The sequence below is a fragment of the Hippoglossus hippoglossus genome, chromosome 10, assembly GCF_009819705.1.
Source record: "Hippoglossus hippoglossus isolate fHipHip1 chromosome 10, fHipHip1.pri, whole genome shotgun sequence".
Lineage (NCBI taxonomy): Eukaryota > Metazoa > Chordata > Actinopteri > Pleuronectiformes > Pleuronectidae > Hippoglossus > Hippoglossus hippoglossus.
Genome location: NC_047160.1, coordinates 10,060,229 through 10,086,285, shown reverse-complemented (window position 1 = coordinate 10,086,285; position 26,057 = coordinate 10,060,229). Strand labels below are relative to the sequence as shown.

Genomic DNA, 26,057 nt, shown 5'->3' with positions numbered 1-26,057 from the left:
ACAGTCTGGCCCACTGCGAGTGCCAGAACCTAGGGTGAGTGTTGTACCTTAACTCGAGTTGAGTTCGATTCAGGAGGCATGCACCCAGTTAACAATGTCCTGTGATTTTTCCACCTCAGTCTTCCTGTGTGGGCGTCTTCACCAAGGAGCTGAAGGACCTGCTCAACAACGTTAGCGTGTCCGACGACTACACGAATCTTATCCAAGAACTTAAAGCAAACCTGCAGACTCTGGAACCACATCGACAGGTGAGCCAACCAAAACCCAAATTTCTCAAAAGTTACCGAGCTCTGAATGTTGCATCAATACTGGGTATCCACATGAGACGTAACTCCAAACCTCTTTCTGTTCTTTTTCCAGATTGAATGCAAGTGTGTAAAAATGATCAAAAACAGCACGATGGTCTTCAGGAAATACATTTTTTTCCTCAAGAAACTAAACAACCCAAAGAAAAGATGAAGGTTCTCGTCTGTTTTCAGCTCTTCAGCTTCACTTGTTAATAAGAGCGTTCTCGTAACTTAAGGTGGCCAGTGAGTGTATTCAATACACATGTTTATGCAGTTTTAAATTAAAAAATGGCATTCATGTATTTATCAGTATTATTTATGTTTTTATTCATTAATGTATTTATTTATTTATATGCAACTTTTTTACTCAAGAATCTAATATGATGTACTCTGAGTCGGACAAAGTAATTGTCACAATGTGAAAAACATTATTTCTGTTTTAGAAATGTTGTGCTGCCTTCTTGAAATAAATCAATCACTTTTCACGGAATGCTTGTGAATCCTCTTGAATTTTAAATCCTATTGACTTGCTGCTAAGTTTTGTTTGGATTTCAAAGATAAAAAAGGCCCAGCAAGAAAGAATAATTTATATAAAGTAAAAAATCGATAAATAGTACACAAGACACATTAAATAAAGCACTAATGGATCTTTTTCTAATTTTTGAATTCATAACTGAAATCTTAATAGTCTTCCGATACTTACAGAGTATACTGCCATGGTGCGAGGGAAGCTGGAGGCAGAGGTGTTGTTAGTGAGGCGAACACAATTAGAAGTGGCTCAAGGTTCCCCGAATCCTTTTTTAACCAAACGTGTGAGGCTCACTGAGGACATATAGAGAAGTGGCTAAAAAAAACAGGCAGCGTAAGAGAGACCTGAAGTGAATCAAAGTCCATTTGATCTATACTACCCACTTGGAGAACACCAGGATATGACACGTTTGCCTGCCAGCACACGAAAACACACAGACTGATATGAAGCTGCACATATGCACTCACACAAACACAGCAGCACAGAGAGAGAGAGGGCTGAGGATTTGAAACGTTTTGGCTCGTAATACAGCCGGGTACCTGTCATCCTGCATCAGGGCAAAAACACTCCAGAGTTCTGTCATGACTTGAACATCTACACAGAGGATCTGTGAGGATTCAAATCCCTATCAGTTCGAGTCTGGACGAGAGCATGTGGTGTCTGAGAGATGATGTGAAAAGAAAATTCTTCAGGTACAGATTCGCCCACTTATTCTCAAAAAATGTTTTTGTCACATCTCACTGAAGAAGCAGAATTGGGGTTTCTGGCACAACTTCACCTTCACTTCCAAGGTGCATGAAGAAAAATCACTCAAGCAACACCTGCCATGCACAGAACAAGCCCAAACATGGTGACGACCTTGACGACAGCCACAAGCCAAAACATGTCCCTCTAATATTAAAACGTTTACAAGTGTTGCAGTAGATTTTATCTATTTCATCACATTTCACTTGTCTGAATAGAGGAAGTGACTCAGTGACTCATCACATTGTTAGAAGAGTAAGATTAGTAGACAATCAGTATTTTTAAGAAACTGGAACTAACAGCACATGCAGCAGCAGCAGGCTCTGTCTAGCACGAGAGCCTTTGAACCGCACTGGACATGAGTTAGAGGAGCAACAGCTGTAGCTTTGAACATTGACAACCTGCAGAGCAGGAGACAAGTGGAGAGAGACGCTCTGTAGAAGGTCCACAATGCACTGCAGGTCGCTCTTCTATCCCTGGTCTCACCTCTGACCTTTGAACTCTGGACCCTGACTGGCTGCCAAGACTTGTATGCCCTCAAGGCAAGGCAGCACTCACAGAAAGAGACCAGGGAAAGGGCAAGAACGTGCTGTCATTTTATTAAAGCATGAAAAACAATTATCACACAATCATTATAAATCAGAACTGCTGATATGTTACTAATTTGCTGTTTTTTAGGCCACTTTGAGATGATTTTTGGAGGATAGATGTGAGCAGAACACTGTGAGGTGGCATGATTGTGAGACAGTCAGTTTGAAGTTGAGGTTATAGCTTTATACATTTAGGGAGAGCACACCACTGCTGTGCTTGTCCATTCACAACAAGGCTACAACTTGCAGTCGGTTAGTGAACCTTTTAAGCTTTGGTTTTATTTCTGTATGGATTATATATGAACAAATGACATATTACATTACGAGTCGTAAAGGTGGTGGTAAATTGATGTTGTTTCCTTTGGACAGAACCAAACTGCTTCCTTCTACGTTGGGAACCAATATGAAAGAGGGAAACTCGTCAAGAAGTTAAAGTAAAAGTCCATCATTGGAGATCCAGGATCACAGCTGCTGATCATGGTGACATCTGATCGTGGATTATGATTACAACTAGATTTATTAGATATACAATATGCCTGCCCACATGTACTACCATTATTGGCTACACCATTATCGTTACAATTGTTGGTACTGCTCCTTCATCTCTGTCACACATTTTCTGTTATATAAATACTTTAAACATTGATGCACCTCTCCATTTATGTTAGATGCTGTCTTTTCTCATAAATGCTGTAAATATTGATATTTTGTTTATGTGCTCTGTTTTCACACAACATCTATTTCACTTCTGTCTCTGATAATATGGCGGGTTTTTTGATAGTTTTTCCTTACTCTCGTCGAGGGGTAAAGGACAGAGGATGTCACACTTTGTTAATCCCTATGAGGCAAATTGTAATTTGTGAATATGGGCTATACAAATAAAATGTTATGACTGATTGATTGATATTCCTTTTTCTTGATCTGTATTTTTTAGGTATGTTGCTGTATCTATACAACTAGTAAAAGTATTATTTGATGGACTTACAAATAGCTCTAGACCCCTCTACGTGTTTGTTGTGGGAAATACTTTTTTTTTTAAATTTGAATATTATAATGCCTATTATTTTTCAAAATGTAGTACCTACATTATCTATGTAGCTTATAATCTGGACGAAAGACTTGGGCAGAGTGAGAATAAATATGGTAGAGGGGAGTTCATTGAGTGAACATACATGTTATTTCCTTCTTTGTAGCAGTCCTTGAGTCTCGTGGGTCCAACCCATCTATTGAATGTCATATAGAGTGGATGTTTGTGATGGAAAAGGGTAAAAGCTGCTTCTTTTCCTCCTGTCAGAAGTACTTACATCACTGTAAGGTGACAGCTGGCATGCTTCCCATGATGCTCCGCATGCGAGATACCAGCTTGAGCTGAAAAAAACAACTAGGGGTATGTGCTGACAGATATTGCCAGGATTTTTACAAGCTGTGCACAAATCATCAGTCAGAGAGGACAGAAAAGATGACTGTTGCTGAAGGTGACATCGTTCTGCACATGAAAACAAACAGCACTTATGGATGAAGAATGAGAGTGTTTGTTCTAATCTCCTGTACTGGGCGTAAACCTGTCTTCTTATTCAATATCTATTTCTTTTATTTAAATATATTCCTGAACATAAGTGAGACCTGAACATAAGTGAATCCATCTTTATTTCCCTCTCCTGACGCAATTGTTCTTCTTCTCCATTAGGTGGCCTCATTAACCCACTTCCCTGCGTGTTTGGCCCTTGCACTGATTCAGTTTTATAACCAGCATCTTAATTTCATCGAACTAAAAGTGAAGATTTTATAAGGTCAAATTTAAGAGAAATCCCCGCTGATGACAGGCGGGTGTACTTGGAACTGTGGCATTTTCCAACCTCTACTCTCTGCGTAAGAGGCTGACGATCATGCTGTGCGTAAAGCAGTGTGGGAGAAGTGGTCGTCTGGGGGCTACACTCACATGCTCTCACCACTTCTTCTTCTTTTTTGACCTCTTGAATGGAGCATAACGTCAGAGCGCCGGTTCATTGTGACACTGTGAGCCGACGGAGCGCACGGTCTCTGGCCGCAGACGCGCACTGAGGCTGCAAGAGGACGCAGCGGGAGCGGTGATGGCTGAGTGACATTTGAATCCTCCTGTTTGTATTATTTATCCGTGCACAGCAGTCAGCGATGTGCAGCCCGTCGAGGACAGAGTCGGACTGCTCTTGGGTCTTGTTTCTGTCGAACATGGAGCCTGGAGTGCCCTTTGGACGGACTTTGCGCTGTGAAGTTGTTACTGTATGGAGGCGATCGGACATTTATTTTGAAATAATACACCAGGCTTCAGCTGTGAGTAAGAGGTGAGTTTGATGATGATGATTAAAATAGCCACTAACTGCATTTAAGGCGTGTAATGAAAATCAGAAGGCGTGACACTTGATTAGAGGCATGTCTAAATAATTACAATGTGCCCATGGGAAAATCCTGCTCTGACAGTAATAGACAATAAGGTATTTTAAAAAGGATCATGGTCACTACACAATATAATCGGCTTTAAAAGTGGCCTATGCATATCAGGTCTTACATAAACAAGAAATTACAATAAAAATGATAAGGGTAACCCTTACCCTATTTTAACACATTTCTTTCTTTAATCCACAGAGCTGCTGTTGGCTTTAAATAGCAGTAACCTCAAATTACAGCTGTTTGGGACCTACAAACAGGGCAGAAAGGGGAGCTACTGAGACACTGAGGAATTAAGTTACTGCTACCTCTTCAACACTGCAGCTCAAATGATGTCAGATCTAATTTACAATGTCAGGGGCCAAATGTCCAACCCAGGATGCGTTTGCCTCAAACATCTAATCTTTCAGCATGCATCGTGCAGAGATGGAGATTTTTGTGCGAGGCTGCAGCACTGGAGCCTTCTAGATTGTAATCCAGTGGTTATAATGTAGCACAACTCCTCAGTATGACTTGAAGGAACTCTCGCCAACCTGCACATGTTCAGGGATGGATCTCAAGAACTTTACAACGGTCATCGACAGTGGGTTTTTGGATGAGGCACCATCAAGCCGCGTCCTAACTGGCTGCTTCCTCTCGCTGCTCATCCTCACCACCTTGCTTGGAAACATTCTAGTTTGTGCGGCTGTCACCAAATTTCGACACCTTCGCACAAAAGTGACCAACTTTTTTGTGATCTCCCTGGCTGTGTCAGACCTCTTGGTTGCCATCTTGGTGATGCCGTGGAAGGCGGTGACAGAAATTGCTGGGTTCTGGCCATTTGGCTCCTTTTGTGACACCTGGGTGGCTTTTGACATTATGTGCTCCACAGCGTCCATTTTGAACCTTTGTGTGATAAGCTTAGACCGGTACTGGGCCATCTCTAGCCCCTTTCGCTATGAAAGGAAGATGACACCCAGAGTCGCCTATGTGATGATAAGTGTAGCCTGGACGCTGTCTGTCCTCATTTCCTTCATCCCAGTGCAGCTCAACTGGCACAAGGCCCAAACTAAATCTCACAGAGCTCTCACTGGGTCGTCTGGCTCTTCAGGTTTAAATGCTACAACTTACCACAGCCCGGAGAACTGTGACTCGAGCCTTAACAGGACCTACGCCATCTCAACGTCCTTGATAAGCTTTTACATTCCTGTCGCCATAATGGTGGCAACATACACCCAGATCTACCGAATTGCCCACAGACAAATTAGGAGGATATCTGCCCTGGAGCGAGCAGCTGAAAGTGCCAAAAACAGACATGATAGCATGGGCGGAGGATCCAGCATCGCAGAGTCCGAGAGCTCATTCAAAATGACATTCAAGAGGGAGACCAAGGTGCTGAAGACTTTGTCGGTCATCATGGGGGTGTTTGTGTGCTGCTGGCTTCCGTTCTTCATCCTGAATTGCATGGTGCCCTTCTGCGAGCAGTCGAGTGGAGGGGAGGCTTTCCCCTGCATCAGCCCCACCACGTTTGATGTGTTCGTGTGGTTCGGCTGGGCTAATTCCTCCCTCAACCCCATCATCTACGCCTTCAATGCAGATTTCCGCAAGGCCTTTTCCATCCTGCTGGGCTGCCACAGACTGTATCCAGGAGGCCACAATATAGAGACGGTCAGTCTAAACAAGAAATGACTCATGACTCTCTCACAGCACTGACTCATCCTTAATGCTAAGAGTCCAAGCATTCCTGTTGAGGCCGGTCTGATCAACTTCAAACGAGGACACTGCTCTCTGTGCTAACTCTTTGTGTGACTGAAGGATACAGTGACCCTCTATGTACCCGTGTTTGCATTAGGCGAGAAGCCCACCTGTGTGCAGACATTCAGACTGAGCTTTCCATGTTCATTATGGTCGCTACACCGTCTTCAAATTGTAGAAGCTCCAGGAAGAGCAGAGGGGATTTGGGGTATTGAGATTAAGACTCTCTGCTGTTGCGCCAGGGAGCACAGCGGTGCTGACATGCCTCTGGGATAGATAATCCCATGACTGGGCTGCACACTCCCTAATGCTGTCAGACACTGCTCTCTTCAATACCATCACACACACGTACCCAAACACAAACACTGTCAAAACATGCCCCTCTAAATACAGTGTAGTTGCAGCACTCAGCATGAACACTACGACAAATTATACGACAGCACCCAGAAATATTTGTAATCATTTTGTTAACATCCGGGGCTCTGCAAGGGTTCCTTTGGTAAAGCATCAAACCAAATCCTATTTTCACAGAGAGGAACATGTAGGGTAAATTCCATCCACAAGCAACTGTTATTTATGTCTCAGAGTTGTTATTTATATATTATCAAAATGAGATGATATCAGTATAACTTTAAATTAACTGTCCTCAACAGACTTAATTTTTTTCACTGCTTGAAAGTGTTTTATGGATGAGTTTCTCATATTACGTTGTGTCCTGTAATTTTCATAGACAACAGCTGATTACCTCTACTACGGAATAGACAAAGACCAAAACAAGTTTTCCCTGACTTATGGTGTCTTTGACTGTAAACTTTGTTTAGAGGCTGAGGCAGAATTGTAATTGAATTTCGTTTGAGTAAATCCATTTATATTTGATTTTTAAAGTAAATTAGTAAAGGATAATGCTGGATTATTACACATTGGGTCATATTTTTATAGGTTTGGTTATCATTCCTATTATCATTTTACTCCCCAAGCTAATCACAGAAGAAATCTGGGAAATACTGACATCACCACAATAAGATCAAACAAAGTAGTACAAGCAGCCAGACCATAAGACAAGTCGTAAACCAACAGTTTAGGCAGGATTATTGAAGCCACTTTATTTAGGGAAAAACTGAGAGAGAGCACATCAAATATTTATCACAAATAATCCTTGACCGCGAAAGGAAAAAATGAAATACAAACTAATTTCGTTTGAATGAATTCTTAACGAACGGTTTGTTCAAGCATTTCCATCAGTCGCTTTTATTTTGTTAGTTTGAAACCTGGGATCCCGATTGTCTGACTGCTGGTACCTCATCTTGTGAGTTGTATTTTCTTTTAGTGATGTCATGTGTTCCAAGGTCCCAGGTCTAATATAAAGTTGTAACATTGAGGACAATATGCTGCCTCATAGTGACAAGTCTCCAGGAAATCACTTCACCTGGTCAAGGAAATCTTCCCACAAAAAAATTATCTTAAAATCACAACTTACTGTTTTTATACTTCAACCAATTGAGACATGTTCATTAGTAAACTTTAGAGGTGCTGCTACATTTTTATCAAACCTTTTGACAGAGCAAGCCGAAGCTAATGTGAAGCTAATCACTGGTATCAAACTTCTCATCTAACTCTGTAATATCATCAAATGTCTGTTGAAACCCTGAAAAGAAGACCCAGGAATGATCCTCTAAAGACAAGTATTGTCGTGGAATGTGACCAAGAAGCAAGGACATCATTATCAACCATTACCTCTGATTTGGTTTGTACTGTATTTTGTTTGAGGTACTGACTCACTCTATCTGGTATAGCTACAGTGAGCATTAATGACATAAACAAAAGATGGCGTGTGTACGTGACTGTAAACAATCTCTTTAGAGTATTCAGTTGTTATAGAGGTGTGGCCAGTGCATTCATCTTGTTATATTATTTTCATAACAACTTCAGATGACAGTATGTGCTTCAGCCATGTTGAAATATCTCAGTGGACAGCTTAATAAAAGTGTACTTGTCCAGTTTCATGAAGTCCACTGTTTGTGTGTGTGTGTGTGTGTGTGTGTGTGTGTGTGTGTGTGTGTGTGTGTGTGTGTGTGTGTGTGTGTGTGTGTGAGTGAGTGTATGACTGTGCAGCTTTGACCTCCACACATCAAACTTCCTCAAGCACATTTCACACCAGAATCTAAAGGGTAAAACCCGATAGGACCAGCTGAGTCTCACATTCAAAATTTCACTCTCACAAAACTCTGGTGTTCACGTGTGTGTGTGTGTGCTCAGTCTGGTTATGTATTACCATCATTAGCAAAGTGAAAGGCCCAGTCTGTGGTGAATAGCCTGGTACAATAAAATAGAGCAGCCACTGTGACACCTCTTCATTCCCACTGCTTTTACATTACATTACATTTCATTTAGCTGACGCTTTTATCCGAAGCGACATTACAATAAGTGCATTCAACCATGAGGGTACAAAGTAACTGCTGGTTTTGTGTCTTTTATTCGTTGGATTAAAGATGTTTTTAGACCCTTAAATAATTGATGTATTTTGGGTCATAACTGAAACAGTGAGACAGAGGTGACTGTAAGTTTCAGTTTTCAAGGGTTTAGAAACTTTTTCAACATGAAGATTTCACCTGTCACATAAATGTACACACCCTCATGTATTCAGATTGAGAGAAGGAGCTTGAGGTAGTTGAAGTGTGACGCGAGAGCAGACAAGGATATGTCATGGATTTCATTTTAAGAGAAGTAGTTGAACATTCCCTCCCGGATCTGTCTTCTGTTTCTTAAATGATCAATGAAAATGTAAACTGATTTGACATCAGGCTTTTGCTTATTAAAGATAATGAATATCTCTGTCGACATGTCTGGTCTTCAGTGAGCATAAAAATCTGACTTTGATTCATGATAGCCAGGCGGACATTTTAGAGTGATTAGAACAGCAAGTCTCAAGGCGATTTAGAGGATGGATCTTTCAATCAAATTTACTTAATTCTCATGAGAAATATGACAAACTGTAAGTACTTTGACGATGACAATTTCTCTCCCTCTCTTTCTCTCTCTCACACACATACCCACACACAAACACAGTCACTCACAAGCACACAGGGTTGTCCTTTAAAGCCTGCTTTCTCTGGGCCCCGGACTGTCCTTGCCTCTGTGAAACCTCCTCAAGCGTGCCACGGGAAGGGAACAGCAATTAATTTGACTGACATCATTCAGAGTGATGGCTGAGGTGGCGACAAGACAGAGTTTATGTGTGGGTGAATGTGTGCTGTGTGTGTGCGTGTGTGTGTGTATGTGTGTGGTTCAGCGCAACTATCACCTGCTCCAGCGCCCAACACAAAGTCCCTGCAATGTCAACTGCATCCTCCGTAAACAATGACAATTTGTTTCCTTTCACCATCTTCTTTTTCTTTTTCTTTTCTCCCAGTAGGGCTGCGGGGATTCTCAAAGCGATACTGTCTCTCTTGATTGGCACATCGAAACAGTGATGTTAGACATGGCAACTTCAGATGATGCTAATGACTGGCCCTGGGGAAACGATTTACTGAGACAGGGAGAGATAAAGAAAAGGGGCAAGGAGAACGATAGAGTCTTATGTAAGTATCAAGCAACGGCAACTTAAAAAAATAAGAGTCTCAAAGGGATGCTCTGTAAATATCACCAAAGTCAGACTGCTGCCACTTCTCCCATGAAGCGCCCTCTGTGGTCACATGTCCAGAGGCCCACCTGGACATGTGAAAGTTAATGTAGTTAATCCTTTCCTTCTGACCCTGTCCCTACATGTGGCATCTTTAGGGTTCAAAATACAACTAAACTGTTTGCAATAATCTGTATAGCTCTTCATTAAATACTGTATGTATTATTCACAAGCTATCATAATTGCTTTAGTGCCTAATGCATTTTTAATACTTCACACAACACGAGAATGGGCATAACTGAGAGTGAGCGTGTTGGTGACTGGTACTAGATCAAGTGCATCAACATGTTGACAGACACGGATGCACTTTGCATGATGAAAGATGCTGTTACGCTGTTGGTCTGTGTCTGGTCTCCTCTGTGAGGTGAACAGATGCTCTATAGTCATTTTCCACAGATAGGAGTGGGATATCAACATGACAAGCACACAACTGGGCGCTACTGCCGCACACACTTCATCCTGTAAAGTCATAAATAGAAAATGTGTTAATTTCAGAGCTGCAGGAGTCTGTCTTTGTAAACCATGGAAGATGAGAAATTCCCCAAATCTGTAAAGACGAATCAGATTTCACCAGTCGGCTTTTTAATCCAGAGCTTCAAAAATAGATGCGTAAACCCCTGCCGGAGACGGCCCTGCACATCTTTTGACCTTTAGTGTTCGTCCTTTGTGGCAAGCCCCCCCCCCCCATTTCTCCTTGTGTTAGTCTTGCTCTTCATTCCCCTTTCTTATTACATCCCTCCTCTCTCTTTCTCCACCCGCGCTCTGTTTACTGTCTGCGCTGCGGGCCACTGGCAGTGCCCCGTTGCCATTCATCACTCCAACTGGCTCCAGTGGAGCTTCACTCATTTAATCAGGTTTTTCCTTTAATTACTCAACTATCTGTAAAAGACAGGAAGTGAGATTGAGTGAAAGCCAGGAATTATACTTGCATATGAAGGTAAAGTGGACGCAACAGGCTTCTAAATGACAAGAGCACTGCAGCTGTTCAGTAAACATCTCCATTAATCCACTTATCTAACTAGCACTTTCACATTTCACTTCACTCTCTCTTTTATATTCAAAACCCACTACCTTGTTCTGTTTTATTTCTGGCTTCTTAATATCTCTGCAAATCTGCTTGTATGTTGCCTAAATCATACGGTGTCATGGAGTGACCTCTACTGGAGATGAGCCAAACATGGAGATGAGTTGACCTGGGTCAGATCAAATCCCGCACAGAAATAGAGACAGATTTTATAAGTCATATATCTATTTATAATTTCTAATATCGTCCTCATCCTATTACAGACGGTCACAGAGGCAGAGTTAAAAAATAATAAGTGAATCCTGTTAGATGAGCAATAATCCAGGTCAGTGAAAGCAGATCAAATTATACAATGAATATTAAGCTGGGTGCAAATGAGGCCTGCTGATGAAGAGGGCTGATGTCCACTCGAGCAACGCTCCGCAGCTTAGCTAGAGAGAGGTGCTGTCTGAGAGAGACGGCTCTGAGCGGAGATCATGCTGGTAATGATGCCAGTGTTGATGCTCATGCTGGTAGGATGCCCCATGGGTGAATTGTGACGATGCTAATGCTAATCAGCTAGCTTGTGGGAGGGGTGCAGATGTGTCTCATCTTTTTAAAAGAGTACAACATGGGCACCAGGAACTGACATCATCTACATTTCTCCTGACCAGAGCTGTTGCCCAATCACATTCCGCCCTACAGTCCATATGAACTCCCCCATCTTGTGGCGTTAACAACCTTGGACCTCAGAATTTTCTGAAATCTTGATTTCCTCGAACTGTGAAAGGAGGTTATGTTTACATTGCCATTTGTCTGTTAACAGGAATATGCAACCGACTTTACTGAAACTTAGTCGAAGGGAGGGGTATTGGCCAAGGAAGAACCCTGTAACTTTTGGAGCTGACTCAATTAATGGGGCGGATCAAGGGATTTTTTTACTTTCTTTATGAGGTATGCTGTTTTTCCACATTTTTGTGAATTTCTCAAGAAATAATGATGAAAAAAGCAGGTATACTAAGCGGGCTTATATCTATGAGTGTGTACAATTTCTTGTAGCCTGTTTGAATATATGGGGCCTTGGCAGAGATATATGCTCTACTGGGTGTCTTTTTTTTATTTGAAATTTCATTACAATATACGACTGAGAAAAGGTTGATATTCCCAAGGACCTCATCTTTGTCCTCTGTCATTGTTCCTTTGTATTTATTACATTTACTACGGCTGCTAGCTTGCAAAATTTGTATCATCTATGGTTTCTAGAAGCTGACAGGAAGGCACCGGGTACACAACTTTATACAACAACATGTGCTCATAAGTTCCATTTGAAGGCAGCATTAAAGGTGTTTGTATATAGTGACAAAATCAAAGATGCAAAGGGTTACTCGTCTTGAGGACTACACATAGTGAACGAGTTGTAAAAACATAACCCTGATAATGTCGATTCAAAAACGCTTTGTATGATGCTAAAGTTTGTAGTTGGAGTTAATGTCTGGACATCTCATCCACTGCTTTCTTCATTTAATCTGTTTCTTGTGAGTTCGCTGACAATATAATCACTGGAGTTCTCCTTTCAGAAAAACATGGCTACTGTGCTCTATCTTTATGTGTGCTAGATTCACATTTTTGTGGAGGAAACCTCTTATTAAAATGTATTTTGCAGGAATAAGAGAACAGAGAGGAAATGGAGAGGGAGAGTAAACAATAACTACAACTACTGCTGGAAACCATTGCATATTTTTTAGGTTCTGCTCTGTGCATCCAAAAAGGGGATTAACAGAGCGAAAGGATAGTACAGAAGACCACTCAGCAACAGACATCCCAGCCGAGCGATGACACAGTGACAAGCTGAACAAACATCCCCAACAGAGAGACAGAAAGAACAGGAAGGAGGGAGAAGAGAGAGGAGGGAGACAAGGACTGCGGATGCATGAGAGTTGAGAAAGAAACTGGGAGCAGACTTTGACAAGGTGCACAATAAGAAAACAGCTTCAAAGCACTTGTGGTCCTCTCTGTCCTTGAACGAATGAATAAAGACACAAAAACCTTTTATTTTCTGCTCATCTGTGTTGAATCAAATGATTTATGCTGAGTAGAGACCGAGACAACAGACATGATCTTTTCTAATACTGCGGTGTCATGTACGGATGAAAGAAGAACGAGAGATGTCCAGAGGGGAGAGATCATGTTCAAATTCTGCTCTTTAAGCAGAAGATAAGTCAGGCTGAAAATTCAAAGGCAACAATCTGTGCTGTGAAAGTTAGGCTTCATAGTATATTCAATTCATGATCCAGTACTTTTAATTAGATTAGAAAGTTTACTTTCAACTTTTCGACTGGATTTACTTTTGACAAAAATGTTCAGAAGTGAAATTAAACAGATCACAGTTTCTTAAAGGCCAATAACTTTGGACTTAATAGGCTCAGGAAAGAAATCTTGACCAAATCTCGTAGTGATTAATTGTGTTGAACAATTTTTTTTAGATCTTTTATAGTAGTAAAAGTAAAGAATATGTTTTCTGACAAAGTATTATATATATATTTTTTTGCTGTTTTCAATTTTCAATTATATTTTAATATTTATGAAGCTATTATTATTTCTATTTGTAAGAGAACAAAGACGGTGATAACGTTGGAATTCATGAAAATATTTAACCATAATCTAAAGATGTTTAAATTAATAAAAAGCAATTTGACTCCAATCTCTTTCATTACTGCTGAAGCCAACGTGGCTCATTATGTTTTTTTCACCTAACTGATACACGATGCAATAAATGAGTCATTACACTTTTGTGTTGGTTGACAATTCTATAGGAGGGTAGAGCAGACAGCAGACAATTTGGTCTATATAAGGAAGGCAGTTGCGAAGCAGGAGCACAGCGGGAGCTTCTTTACCCTCTAGAAAGTTCAGATGGGACCACACGAGGAATCCTGCTCACAGACGCACACATAAGAGACACAGCTGTGACATGTGACACAGCGACATTGGCTCCTTTCATTTGGTTGTAGACAATGAACTACATAAACTTTCCATAAATTGAGCATCCCATGCCGACCATGTGAAAAGTCAGCATGGTCGACAATGATATCACTGAGAGAGAAAGTCATGCAAGAAAGGACGGCTGACCGCTTCTCTGTGGCCTTCACCTGACAGGCAGATTTCATTACAGTTAAAAGTTGTTGAATAACCAACAACAGACCAGGAGAGGAGCCCGTGCAGCCATCTGTTCTCTATACTTTCATATAGCGGCTACATGACAGCAAATAAAGAATTGAGCTGAAAGAAAATCTCAATATTTACCAGCTGACCAAATGCTGCTGTAACCCATGCAACCTGCAGTAAGCTACCTTTGGGCTTACTGTGCATGTAACAGTAATATGACTCACATAAAACAAATCTCATTTCCCTGCTGCTCCTGCACATGGAGGTCAAACCTCAGGGTCAGCTGCAGAACGGTCTGCAGGCAGCTGGTAGGGGTTTGACGTGCCGCTCAAGGACACGACGGCACAGTGGATACTTAAGGTCTGAACCCTTACACTGATGATCTATACCACTTGACATGTTTAAGGACATTGTGTGAGAGGAGGGGTACACCCTGGACAGGTCGCCAGCATATCGCAGGGCCCACATACAGAGACAACAACCATTTACACTCACATTCACCCCTACAGTCAATTAAGAGTCTTCAACTAATCAAACCTAGATCCTCTTTTTTTTTTTTAATGCCTTTTATTTTGTATCATCATATGTTGCGTTTACAATTTGTTATGATGCCTTATATACATTATGTGAGGCACTTTGAATTGCCCTGTTGTTGAAATCTACGACACAAATAAACTTGCCTTGCCTTGTTGCGTCGCCCTGCTGCCACATGACCCCCATTTGACAGCTCCAGAACAAGACAAGATAGGCTTTCCAGGAACGCTCATCCAGAAACTGGAGATTGGTAATGGACAGACTTCTCTTACGTTGTGTCTTATTCACAGACGCTGATGATCAGTGTGGGGACACTATATAGCACAATTGATCCACAGTGATTTAATGGGCTGATACAAGTCTACATCCTCCTTAGATATATCAAAAGCATAGATCATAGGTTCTGCTCTGTGCAAAATTTGGTATAAAGAATGAGAATCAGCCTTTTTCTTTGTTTGAGATAATTCTATTACATTTTTCTTTAACATTTCTAAATTACACTGAGCATCTTTTTTGCATTATGTTAATAATAATCAGCCAGGCTCTAGTAAAATTGACGTCTCGCAATTTCATTCAAATTGCATTAACAGTTTTGCCTCTGGTTCACCTACTCACACAAACGAACACCAGTGGCATCAAGGTACCATGATCGATGCAGGTCTGATGCAGTTTGGGGTTCAGTGTCATGCCCCTGTTGGCCTGGGCACTCTAGTCTGAGAACTATTGTGTGTCTAGAATGTCGATTCATTTACTGATGTAGATTATATCCAAAGTCAGTAAGAGTCATCCTCCGGGGCCAATGAGTGTCTTGGCCAAATTTCAATCAATCCATTAAAATATGTCAGTCTGGACCAAAACAATGGACTGATCAACCGAACAAAAAAGAAATGGTTACATAAAAGCCAACAAGGGTTTAAAGATACACGTTCAACTGTAACCCTTAAAAAATAAAGTCCTAAGGGTTTACATCAACACTGGGGAGACAAAGAGCAGGAGAGGAAGTGGAAAGATGTTTTTTCTGAGGGCTATGTTAATCTTCTTTAATTTTCCCATCTGGAAGTCTGTTCCCCTGCTTAGTCCTCATTTTATTCATCAGTAATTCAATATGTGACTAGACAGGGGGCCAAGCCTGTGTTGCTGAATTATATGTCATATAATTTGTCTTATAATAAAACATATTCACCATTATTGAATCTGTTAAATGTGTAATTTAATAATAATGGAAAATAAAATTAAGCTCAAACCACTTACAGTCTCTCATAATGTTTTACTGGGGGTCAAAATGACTTCTACATGCTGAACTCTGAAACTCACAGATGAACTTGAATGACACAGATGATGAGGCAGTAACAAAAATGGAAACATAACTCGGATTTCAGTGCTGGGATCATCTTGGATATACAATCTCGATCGCGTGTGTCTGTGCACATAAGTCTTTGTATTTCTGAGTATCTGGTGCATATCTCATGCAAGCGAGTGTGCACTTAAGTTACCAGAGAGTGTTGGAGGGCTCAGTCTCCTTCAGTACAATGGAGGCCATAGGGTAGATTGATGACTCATAAGATCTCAGGAGACTGAGCGGACACACAGATCTGTGAAGAGACACGGACAATGGTGAGAGCTACAGATGGAGCCGCTCTGAAAAGGCTCGGACGGAGGGGTATAAACCTCCCACGGGGCAATGTATGGATGTCACTTTGAGACACTAATTCAGTTGACATTGGTGGGTCCTTGTTGGGAGAGTCACTTCAGAGCAAAATAAATAAAGGTCTAATCTAAAATTGATGGCTCTTTGCAGGCTTTATAAACGGAAGCAAAGAGGGCAGTACTGAATGTACAGGACCGTAAACAGTAACTAACATGAAACCTCACGCTGTTCTTTAACCTCAGAGGTCAACAGTGATGTTGAGTAAAACTTGTTCCTCTCAGGCTATCAATAGAGCATTGGGGCTCCACAGCAGCAGAGACATACAAACTTGTCAGTGTAGACAATGCTGGGCCAGGGCTTATGGGGCGAGAACAGTTTTGCAACCATAACACCCTTGGGCTTAAAAAAAAAGAAAAATCCATTGGGGGTTGAGAGTTGGAGAAAAGGGCCTGAAAAACAGAATGTAAGAGAGAAAGTGACTTAAAAGGTACATGTGTTTCAAGGCCTTAAATATTAGAAATAAAGCTTGTTCTCATTTTGTAGACTTCTTCCCTTGTTGCCATCAATGCCCCAGATCTACAAAAAAGACCCGGGAGGAAGTGCTCTGTCTTATAACCTCAAAGCCAAAGCTTTTAGGTGTGTCTTTATGTTTAAATGGGTCATGTTGTTTGATTGAAGGAAAAGTCTCTTGAAAACCAGCTGAAAGAACTAAACAAAAGGCAGAAACTGCTAGAGGTGGCATTACTCTGAGAATGGGGGACGAGGGCTGCCTCAGTGTGTGTGTGTGTGTGTGTGTGTGTGTGTGTGTGTGTGTGTGTGTGTGTGTGTGTGTGTGTGTGTGTGTGTGTGTGTGTGTGTGTGCGTGTGTGTGTTGCAGTAAGATCAAATTCTCCAAGTAAGGAATCTGTCAACTCTTTACTACAGCTGAGCCTGGTGCCTCAGTTTGTCGCACTTTTCCCTCAACAATCAGCACACAAATCGAAATTAACAGCAAAGTAGTGAAGGTTGACTGTGTGCCTGGCTGCATTATGATCAATAATAGCATTCTATCTTTCATGCGACATGAAATACAAGGGGTCAGAACAAAACTGAGACAGTAGAGGAGGGAAAAAAGACATCCAGAGATTCAACACTTAAAAAACCATGGACAGCGACGGAAGATAGACCAGGGATTGTTCAGGGAAACACACCTGCTCCCCCACTTTGAAGACTAGATGAAAGCATGCCCTTTAATTACAGCACTTCGAACAACCCAAAGTCAATGCTTTTTACCTCTGTGGCCTGTGAGGTGTGTGGAGTTACTCTCACACAACCCCACCCCTCCTTTGTTTGTCATATCTCACATTACTGCTACCCTTGTGAGAAGTGATCCACAAATATGAGTGTATTTCTACGGTGCAATGAAGCGTGCACTGTATCTCAACTTGGTTCCTGCGTGCAGTTACATGGCGAAATGTTCCTCTGACTCTCAATTTTGCCTAACAGGGTGGGACAGGAGAGGAGCAGGGCAGTGAGGAATCCCGAACTTGCTCCTTTTTTCTGTGAACACGATGGCTCAGGCTGCTTTGTTTGGCTTTAAATGCATTTTTAACAGTTAAATGTATTCATGAATCATGTGCAGTCATGTTTAATGAAATGCCAGTCTGATAGAAGTAATTAGATGGCTGCTTATTATGAATATTGTGAATATTTATATAATATTTATTTATTCTGAAACAGAATTAATCTTATTCTCAATTTGAGTTGATGTAACACTGATTTGCAGTGATGCATGTGTAAGGACCCAAATGCTTCTGTCCCTGCAACACTGAATTCTAGAAATCCCCCGTCCCCCAAACTCATGCCATTTACCACCGGCACAACACGAAACAATTTAATCTTTTATTCACCACCAGGGCACTCATGATGAATTAAACATACATTATATAAGAGCTTGTGGATTCCTTATTAGATAACATGTAAACTTATATATGAGATGATACGTCATTACCTAAACAAAATGTGCAAAAAATATTTTTAATGCCAAGAATAAGTGAATTAATATGAGAGTAGTGTGAGGAGTTATGTTGTTGAAATTAGGGAACAGCAACAGTTGGGAAGCTGCTACACCTTGTGGATTAATGAAAGAACTGCATATCCTTAACATTGGGAACATCATTTATGAACTGTAATGTACATTTGTATGGCTATTCAGTTATTTCAGAAAGTAGGAGAGACAGACTAGTAACAATAAAGATATTATCTAGAGTTGTTACCAGGCGGCTGGCAGGAGAAACTCTGGAGACTGTGCGGAGCAACTGACATGGTCATTTGCGTTCTTACATACTGCCCCTCCGGATAATTTCAGGAAGATATCCGGAGTTAAGTTCATGTCTGAAAGCAACTTTTACTAAATTTAGTAAAGGAAATCTCTTGATTTGTCTCAGTCAGAATACTGAAAAATTATCTTTGAGAGCATTTTGGCATAGACTTTGTCTGAAGAGGGTGATTACTGCTATGAAAAATTCCTTCAGTGTAAATTGTTTGTATTTATATAGCGCTTTTTCTAGTCTTGATGATCACTCAAAGTGCTCACACATTCAGACAGTGCATCTATTCGCAGCACTTTTTTGTTCTACGAGGGGCAATTCAGGGTTCAGCTTCTTGCACAAGGACACTTCGGCATGCAGATGGGGAAGACTGGGGATCAAACTACCGACCTTCTGGTTAGCAGACGAATGCTCTACTCCCTCAGCCACAGCCGCCATATAGACATATGGACTTGTGAGTATTAATAAAACAGAGAGAACCTGTCCTTTGAGCCTCTGTGAGCTGTTTGGACAATTAACTCTCATGGCTGAGGACATAAGATTTGCATGATTAAAAACCTCCTTGACTACTCTGTCTGAGAAACTCCGATTAGTTCCGTCTTTAAGTTCTTTAAAAATTAAGAAATAATGTTATTCTTTCTCAAATTATTACTATTTTGTGTGATTTTTATTCATTTAATGTTTTATGTTTATGCATGAAGTCATTTTAAGACCCAAGCTCTTTTTGTTCAGGTCAGCCGTTCCACTTTTGGCTGTGATCACTTCTTCCACTTAAGTTTCACAATGCAAACATCTGCAACTGGAGGCCATGGCACAATCAAAGCTTTTAGAGGCCTCACTATCAGCGTAATGCTGGGTTTCATTTCAAAATGGAGGGAAGCAAATGGACTGTGAAATATGTGCTAATGGCGACAAGCTTTCTAAGTTTACAGAGGGAGATGGGGAGAGGAAGAGAGAGAGACCATATAATGCCTTGTTCTGTTATCACCAAGTCTACACGTGTAATTTCATAGTGTTGTAGAGTCAGAATTTAGAGACAAGGACAATTAAACCACTGCCTGCAGAGGGACAGCCTGGTATAATGCTACGTTACAAAGTTCACTGAAAGTATACAATTTTAAAAATACAGCTCGCAGCACATGAATAAATCTCTACCTCTGTGATATCAAAAGGCAATATGCAATCAAGACAATGTAAGATGTGCTATTTGCAGAAAACATCATTTGACATCTTAAGAGGAAACTTGGCTGGATTCATTTTCATTAAAGAGTACAGCACCTCTTAACTCAGACCACCCTGTTTAACATCCACCCATGTGGTCTACAGTGGAGCCCAACTCTCCTCGGTATATGTGAGGTGCATACAGTAATATACCCTGCAATCTCATGTGTAAAGCTCTAAAGCAGATTAGTAGGTAATACTTCAGTCCAACTAATGTTTTGATCCGTCATGTACGGCTCAACATGAAGAAATTCAACAAAAGTTTAAAAAAGATACCGACCGAAACATGCAAATGAAACTTGAAACTTTGATGTGTCATTTAATCATTTCCCTCAAATCAAATGATGCTTCACTGTTTAATTAAGACAAAGTTGTCTTTTTTAAATTCAATGAATCACAGAGGAACTCCTTGTTAAGTAAGATTGCTGCACTCGTTAAGCCCAAATGATCTACTGCTGAGTGGTGTGGTCAAGTAATCAGCTTAGATCATGTAAAAACTCCCACAGAGGCAAGTTTTGCATCCTCTATAGGGCAATAAGGATTTATTGCAATAAGGATTTATTGCCCTATAGAGGATGCAAAACATGGAAGGAGCCAGAGGCACAGAAAATGTGATTTTTCAAGATGGAACTAAACATTTATTTCCAGAGTTAGAAATCCATCATGCTGCATTGGACTTTTTCATAGAATACATTCTAACCTGAAAGTAGGAAACAGAAACAGGAACACTTGAAAGAAGAGGGACAGAGTTTGTGTTATTAGTGATAATAGTCAAATTGATCCAAGTCAAAATGTCCGTTGTGAAAAGCATCTGTTTCAGACAGCAAGATCATGAGATCTCTTCTGAATTTACAAAGTGGGTTCACTGTCACCCAATCTGGCTGAGTTCACACCTCAGCGAGGAAGGAAAACCACCTCACCCATTACTTGAGGACTGCAGAGACATCCCAAATATGCCTGTTCTCCACAGAAGTTTATAGGTTTCCTGGAAACATTAGTGTTATAATTTCTAACCACCCTGAGCATTTGTGCAAAAATACACAGCACAGAGAACGGGGTGTGGTCCGCCATAGACAGCCACTTGGTGGATGAGCAGGACACAAGACGAAGCAGCTGGATGTCCGAAGGAGACGGGACACCAGGCTAAGACAGCTGCAACACCCATTTAAAGGTTGTATATTACAGGACAAATGCATTTGAGAAAAGCTGGTTTTCACAGCGATCAACTACTAAGTACTGTATGTTTGCCACAAACAAGCAAAGAGAACAAAATAGAGGGTGAACTAAAAGCTTAATATCAAACAAAAAATATTAACTTTTTTAAAAAGTTGATATTTAACATGAAATATATGAATCTGAGGGTTATCATAAACTAATATGTGGCCAATACTTTGGCTTTTGTACAAGCATGCACTTCACTTGGCCAAACTGTCAATTCTACAACTACAACATTTTCTCAGAGGAGTTTATCTTCATTCAAAGTGAGAAATAATCATCCAGGACATACAAAAAGTAGACAATCAAAACTCTAGAATATAGGCAAACTGGTGTTTAGGACAATAATATGGTACATGTGGCCTGATCAATATTCCCTTCATTACCAGTGACCCGTGCTGAATCAGCATTGACAAACGTCAAAGAAAGATTGCTGGGTGCTGTTTCCTCGTCCATCCATAGTCTGTCTTAACAAAGGACATTTATATATTGTCCTTGATCAAGAAGCCTCAGCTCCAGTTTAGATCCTTTGCAGACAAGTCTCATAAGGTGTATGGCGTGATGCATGCTCATTTACCTCCATAAATATTCACAACATTTTGTTTGAATAATGCAGCTCGCCTTCAGGAGAGGTGGAAAATTCTGTATCCGACCTGTGAGGCGTACAAGGCCAGATGTGCAGCAGGGAGGACGGGGCTGCAGCTGTACGAGCAGCCCAGTCCGTAGAGCGCTGCTGAACGGGCCTGCATGTTAACACTGAGGGGGAAGGTTAAAGACGAGAAGCCTGGGTGCAGCAAAGTCTTGGGTCCAACACCAGCTGCTATTTTGAGTTTCTCCACCTCGGCCTCCTGAAGCCTCTTGGCCTTCGCGCGTCGGTTCTGGAACCAGATCTTGACCTGGGTCTCAGACAGCGATAGTGAGGAGGAGAACTCGGCCCGCTCGGCGATGGACAGGTACTGCTTCTGACGAAACTTCCTCTCCAGGGCCAGGAGCTGCGTGGTGGTGAAGGGAGTGCGAGGCTTGCGGTTGGTTTTGTGCTTCCTCAAGGAGCACACTGGTGGACTGAGCTGCCCTAAAGGACATGAGAAAACAGTGAGGCTATAACTTGGTTGGACTAATAGAAAAGTTGATGTGTTTAATATCCAAGTAGCTGAATAAGGCCTGAACCGATTAGTTGATTATTAAGTTATTCATTACTAACAAAAAAATGAACTGACAACACATTTGTTGTTAATATTGATTGATTTATCGAGAAAAATCCTGGTTTGCTGTTTCGCAAAATGTTTGTCTGCTACTGTTTTCCAATTTATATGGGAGTAAACTGATGGTATATGGGTTTGGGACAGCTAATGGAAAAATGGAATGAGTAAAAGATTCATTGAAAAATAATCCGGTTTAAAAATATGTCTCGTTTTTAATTTCCAAATACTATTGGCACAGCCACAAATAGAAGAAAACGAAAAAGTATTGAAAAGCATTTTTAAATGTATTTAAATTATATTATATTATTATTTGTTCTGCCTGTCTCTTTCCTTGTCTAAAAAAATAGCTGAGCATTGATACATATGACTTATATGGATATCTCCTTAAATTATTTATCAGCTATAAACTCGCTATAAAACGGATTTCTTTCCTTCTTTGCTATTACTTTGATATCTAAAACGTGAGGGATAGTCCCCAAAGAAATAACGATCATATAAACCAATATTTAATAGCAAATCCGTTCTGATGAATAATTCAAGACAAACACTTACGGGGTGGTGTGGACATGTTAATGGGGCTGGATATCCAAGACGCCCCGTCCCCTTTCTCCGAGGGTTCGCTTTTGACAGATACTAAGTGTTGGTGGAACTCAGGCCCGATCTCCTGATCTTCATTAAAAGCGTCATTTCTCTTATCTCTGTCCGACGGCTTCCTGTCCGACATGAGCGCCTCCACGCTGAAGGGCAGACACGACACCTGCGCCCCGCACCTCTTCAGCCGCGGTGGTTGTTCAGCCTCGACTGTGGGAAACTCGCCTCTCCAGTCCTCTGGCGAAGACATGCTTTTCTTCTTTTGACAAAACGATATCTGATCCCAATCCAGAAAACACACGCGGCGCTCACACGGAGAGAAACTCGGCTGTTACTTGTCCCTGGTTGTCTCAAAGTTGACAAAGTTGGAGCTGGAAAAACTTTGGGAGGCACTCGGGACTTTGAGCCAATGATGCGTCCTGATCCAGGGGTTTGGGGGTGGGGGGGCGGACTTGTGATAGGACGCCGTGTTTGGGACGCTCTGAACGGGACTCCTGTGGGGCCACACCCCCAAGCAGACAGCAGGTCAGCCAGACATCACATCCATTTAGTGACAATTAGGAAAAGCAGTGAGACTGGTTCGTGAAGAAAGCACACGAGGCTTTGTCATAATTACAGACGTCAACAGACCGAATGCTGACCAAATGTTTGACACTAAAAGCACAGGAAGATAGATTTGAAGTTCTGGATTAATGCATGAGAAAAGTTGACAAGACTCAGGCCTTGTATAGTGGGGGGGGAGAAATCCACTTATATATGCTTAACTCTTTCCCATCCTTCAATTAGGCTGGTGGATGAAAGGCATCAGTGGGACATCTGAAGAGCTGTGTTTCCACTTAACAAAAGCTGATAGAGCTCCTAATTCAAGCCCTGACTCGAACGACCTGACACACCAATTGTGGGAGAATCACAATGGTAATCAATGAGCATTACGGTGCTTTTAAAATTCAGACATCACTGTACGGCAAGCACACACTTAAATGTGAGAGTCAGTTGGGAGATAGATTATGGTTTTGGGCAGGCCTTAAAATGACTGTCATTACATTGTTATTATTAACACCTTGTAATTAGGTCTGTGGAATCCGGTTCTTTTAAGCAGGATTTAACGGTAATGAAGGAAAATTGCTACCTTCCTGAGGTGTGTGGCGCCCGCTGCGATTAGTCCCAGTCTCTGCTCTGCCGGTGGAGACAGAGGCGTCTCGTGCCTGTTTGAAGCTCATACCTGTAGGGCTCTAGAGTATTAGGAAACATCATGAGAAGTGGAAAAGCAGCTCTGCCCTTCCTAAACACTGCCTCCAACCACACACTGATGGGATTCATCACTGGAGCTAATGTAATGTCCTACACACCAGACAAAAAGGTGCATGCATGTCAAAACTCACAACAAAAGATGAACAGTGGAAGATTTAATGTCGTACTGAGTCAGAGTTCATTCAGGCAAACATTCAACACAACATGCACAGCTGCTGATGCAAAATGAAAGTGCTTATTGCATGCTATGTCCTATAGTCCAAGTTTGCTTCTACAGTACACTCTCCTGTCTGTTTCCTTTACTATGTGTGTGTCTCATTTAACAACAGATGCCCACACACACAAAGGCCACCTGTGAATTGACTGTCCAGAGCTCTGTGATCAGCCCTCGAGAGACTGTGTGCTCTCTGTAATCAGCAGGATTACAGTGGCATCATGGGCTCAACTCCCCAGTGCCTCAACATCGTTTGTCTTTACATAGTAACCAAAGTGTGTGCACGCAAACAAAAACGTACCTGAAAATAAAGACTTGAACATACATCAGTGTGATAAGAACTACCTAAAATGACAGAAAGCATCCATGTATTTATTTGATGTGTACTTTGACTTTTTAATTTGGTTCATGTCCTATCCACTAACATGGAGGAGATGGGCTTTATACTGTAGCCAGCCACTACAGGGCGATCCAGATGTTTTGGTTACACTTTTGAGGAGCAGTCATGTCTACGATCTATATTTACAGTCTTAGTAATTGACTTATTTTACTCACTTTTAAGTAGGATTCAAGACCATATCATCATGAATGCGTGCATATAATGTTCTAATTATACATGTTTTGCTCAATAACTAGAAAATAGGTATTAAATTATTACTCTAAAGTAGAACATAGGCTGTCAAGCATTTTACCACTGGGATAGGATATGAGAAATTCTATAAAAACTATATGTTGTGAAAAATATTGCTTTGCTTAAATTTGAATGTAATTCAAACTGGGTTACAGCAGTCTATCATCATTATTGTAGAATAACATTCTTATTAAAGTATATAATAAAAGTATTGACAAGATTGAGCATTAGCTAGTTTTGTTATTTGCAAATAACCAAAACTAGTCAGATTTTTAGATAAGTTTAGGGTAATACAGCTGTGCAAAGGCAGCCCCCTATAATCTGCCACCAATGTAACATGTCTCTGTAGTCAACTGCATAACTGGGACCAATTAGCTCCCTGCTGTCCACCATCATGAGCGCTGAGACCGTTTCTGCTTGGTCTCTGGAGGAAGACACACAGGGAAAGTTAAATACAGAGCTGGTGCAAACTGACCATCCCACCAAAGGTTACACAGTCAATGTATGAATGGTGCAGAGCAGCAGTGGAACAGAGAGCTAACGTCCTCAGCTCACACTGATTGCCCCAAACACCAATTAGCACTCCTCTCTCTTCTGCTTCACTTCACCTGCATTAGCTCAGCTGGCAATAGTGTGGAGAATAACACTCCACACACATGCACACATTTGCTATAAATAGTTATAATCATTAAAAACAGGTTTAAAAACATTTTTAAGTCTCACAGGGAGTAAGCTTGTTTTGTATGATTCTATCTATACCCTTCTCTTCAATGTCGTGCCTAAAATCGACCATAGACCGTATAAAGCTGGACAGTGTGTCTCCATGTCCTCCAATTATCCAGAAAGGAAACCAAAATATTTCAGATACCAATGCTGCCATCCTGCACATTTGGAGCCAAAGTCTTGACAGTAGTGACTGGGAGGATGGAGCTGCAGTAGCGGGATCCTGTTGATACACTACACGCGCTTGACCAATTGAGTCAATGAGTCAGGCTCAGCTGTCAATCGTGACATTTCGCCCCATTTTTATAGCATCAACTAACTAATTAAAACCAAACCTTTTGGAAAAATTACCATTTGAACATACAG

At 41.2% G+C, this 26,057-nt stretch overlaps 2 protein-coding genes across 3 annotated transcripts; one reads left to right on the top strand and one right to left on the bottom strand.

Moving 5' to 3' along the window:
* Positions 1-4,003: 4,003 nt before the first annotated feature.
* On the top strand, positions 4,004-7,735 carry drd1a (dopamine receptor D1a). The gene is made up of 2 exons (XM_034598390.1): positions 4,004-4,471; positions 4,773-7,735. The coding sequence occupies exon 2, from the start codon at positions 5,124-5,126 to the stop codon at positions 6,240-6,242; it is 1,119 nt and encodes a 372-aa protein (XP_034454281.1). The 5' UTR covers positions 4,004-4,471; positions 4,773-5,123; the 3' UTR covers positions 6,243-7,735.
* Positions 7,736-13,382: 5,647 nt separating this feature from the next.
* LOC117769483 (homeobox protein MSX-2-like) lies at positions 13,383-24,632 on the bottom strand. 2 transcript variants are annotated; one of them, XM_034598389.1, is made up of 4 exons: positions 24,002-24,632; positions 22,834-23,131; positions 20,449-22,151; positions 13,383-13,395 (listed from the first exon to the last, which is right to left on the bottom strand). In XM_034598389.1, exons 2-3 carry the CDS (start codon positions 23,120-23,122, stop codon positions 21,703-21,705), a joined length of 738 nt encoding a protein of 245 aa, XP_034454280.1. In that variant the 5' UTR covers positions 23,123-23,131; positions 24,002-24,632; the 3' UTR covers positions 13,383-13,395; positions 20,449-21,702. The 2 variants fall into 2 exon arrangements, with proteins under 2 accessions (XP_034454280.1, XP_034454279.1); XM_034598388.1 differs by lacking the exon at positions 24,002-24,632 and having other exon boundaries at positions 22,834-23,299.
* Positions 24,633-26,057: the final 1,425 nt, after the last annotated feature.

Coding starts and splice junctions, on each gene's coding strand:
- LOC117769483 (XM_034598389.1), bottom strand. CDS start 23,122: ATGTCTTCGCCAGAGGACTGGAGAGGCGAGTTTCCCACAGTCGAGGCT. Junction 22,152..22,833: donor TAACATGTCCACACCACCCC/GTAAGTGTTTGT, acceptor CATGTCCTTTAG/GGCAGCTCAGTCCACCAGTG.
- drd1a (XM_034598390.1), top strand. CDS start 5,124: ATGGATCTCAAGAACTTTACAACGGTCATCGACAGTGGGTTTTTGGAT.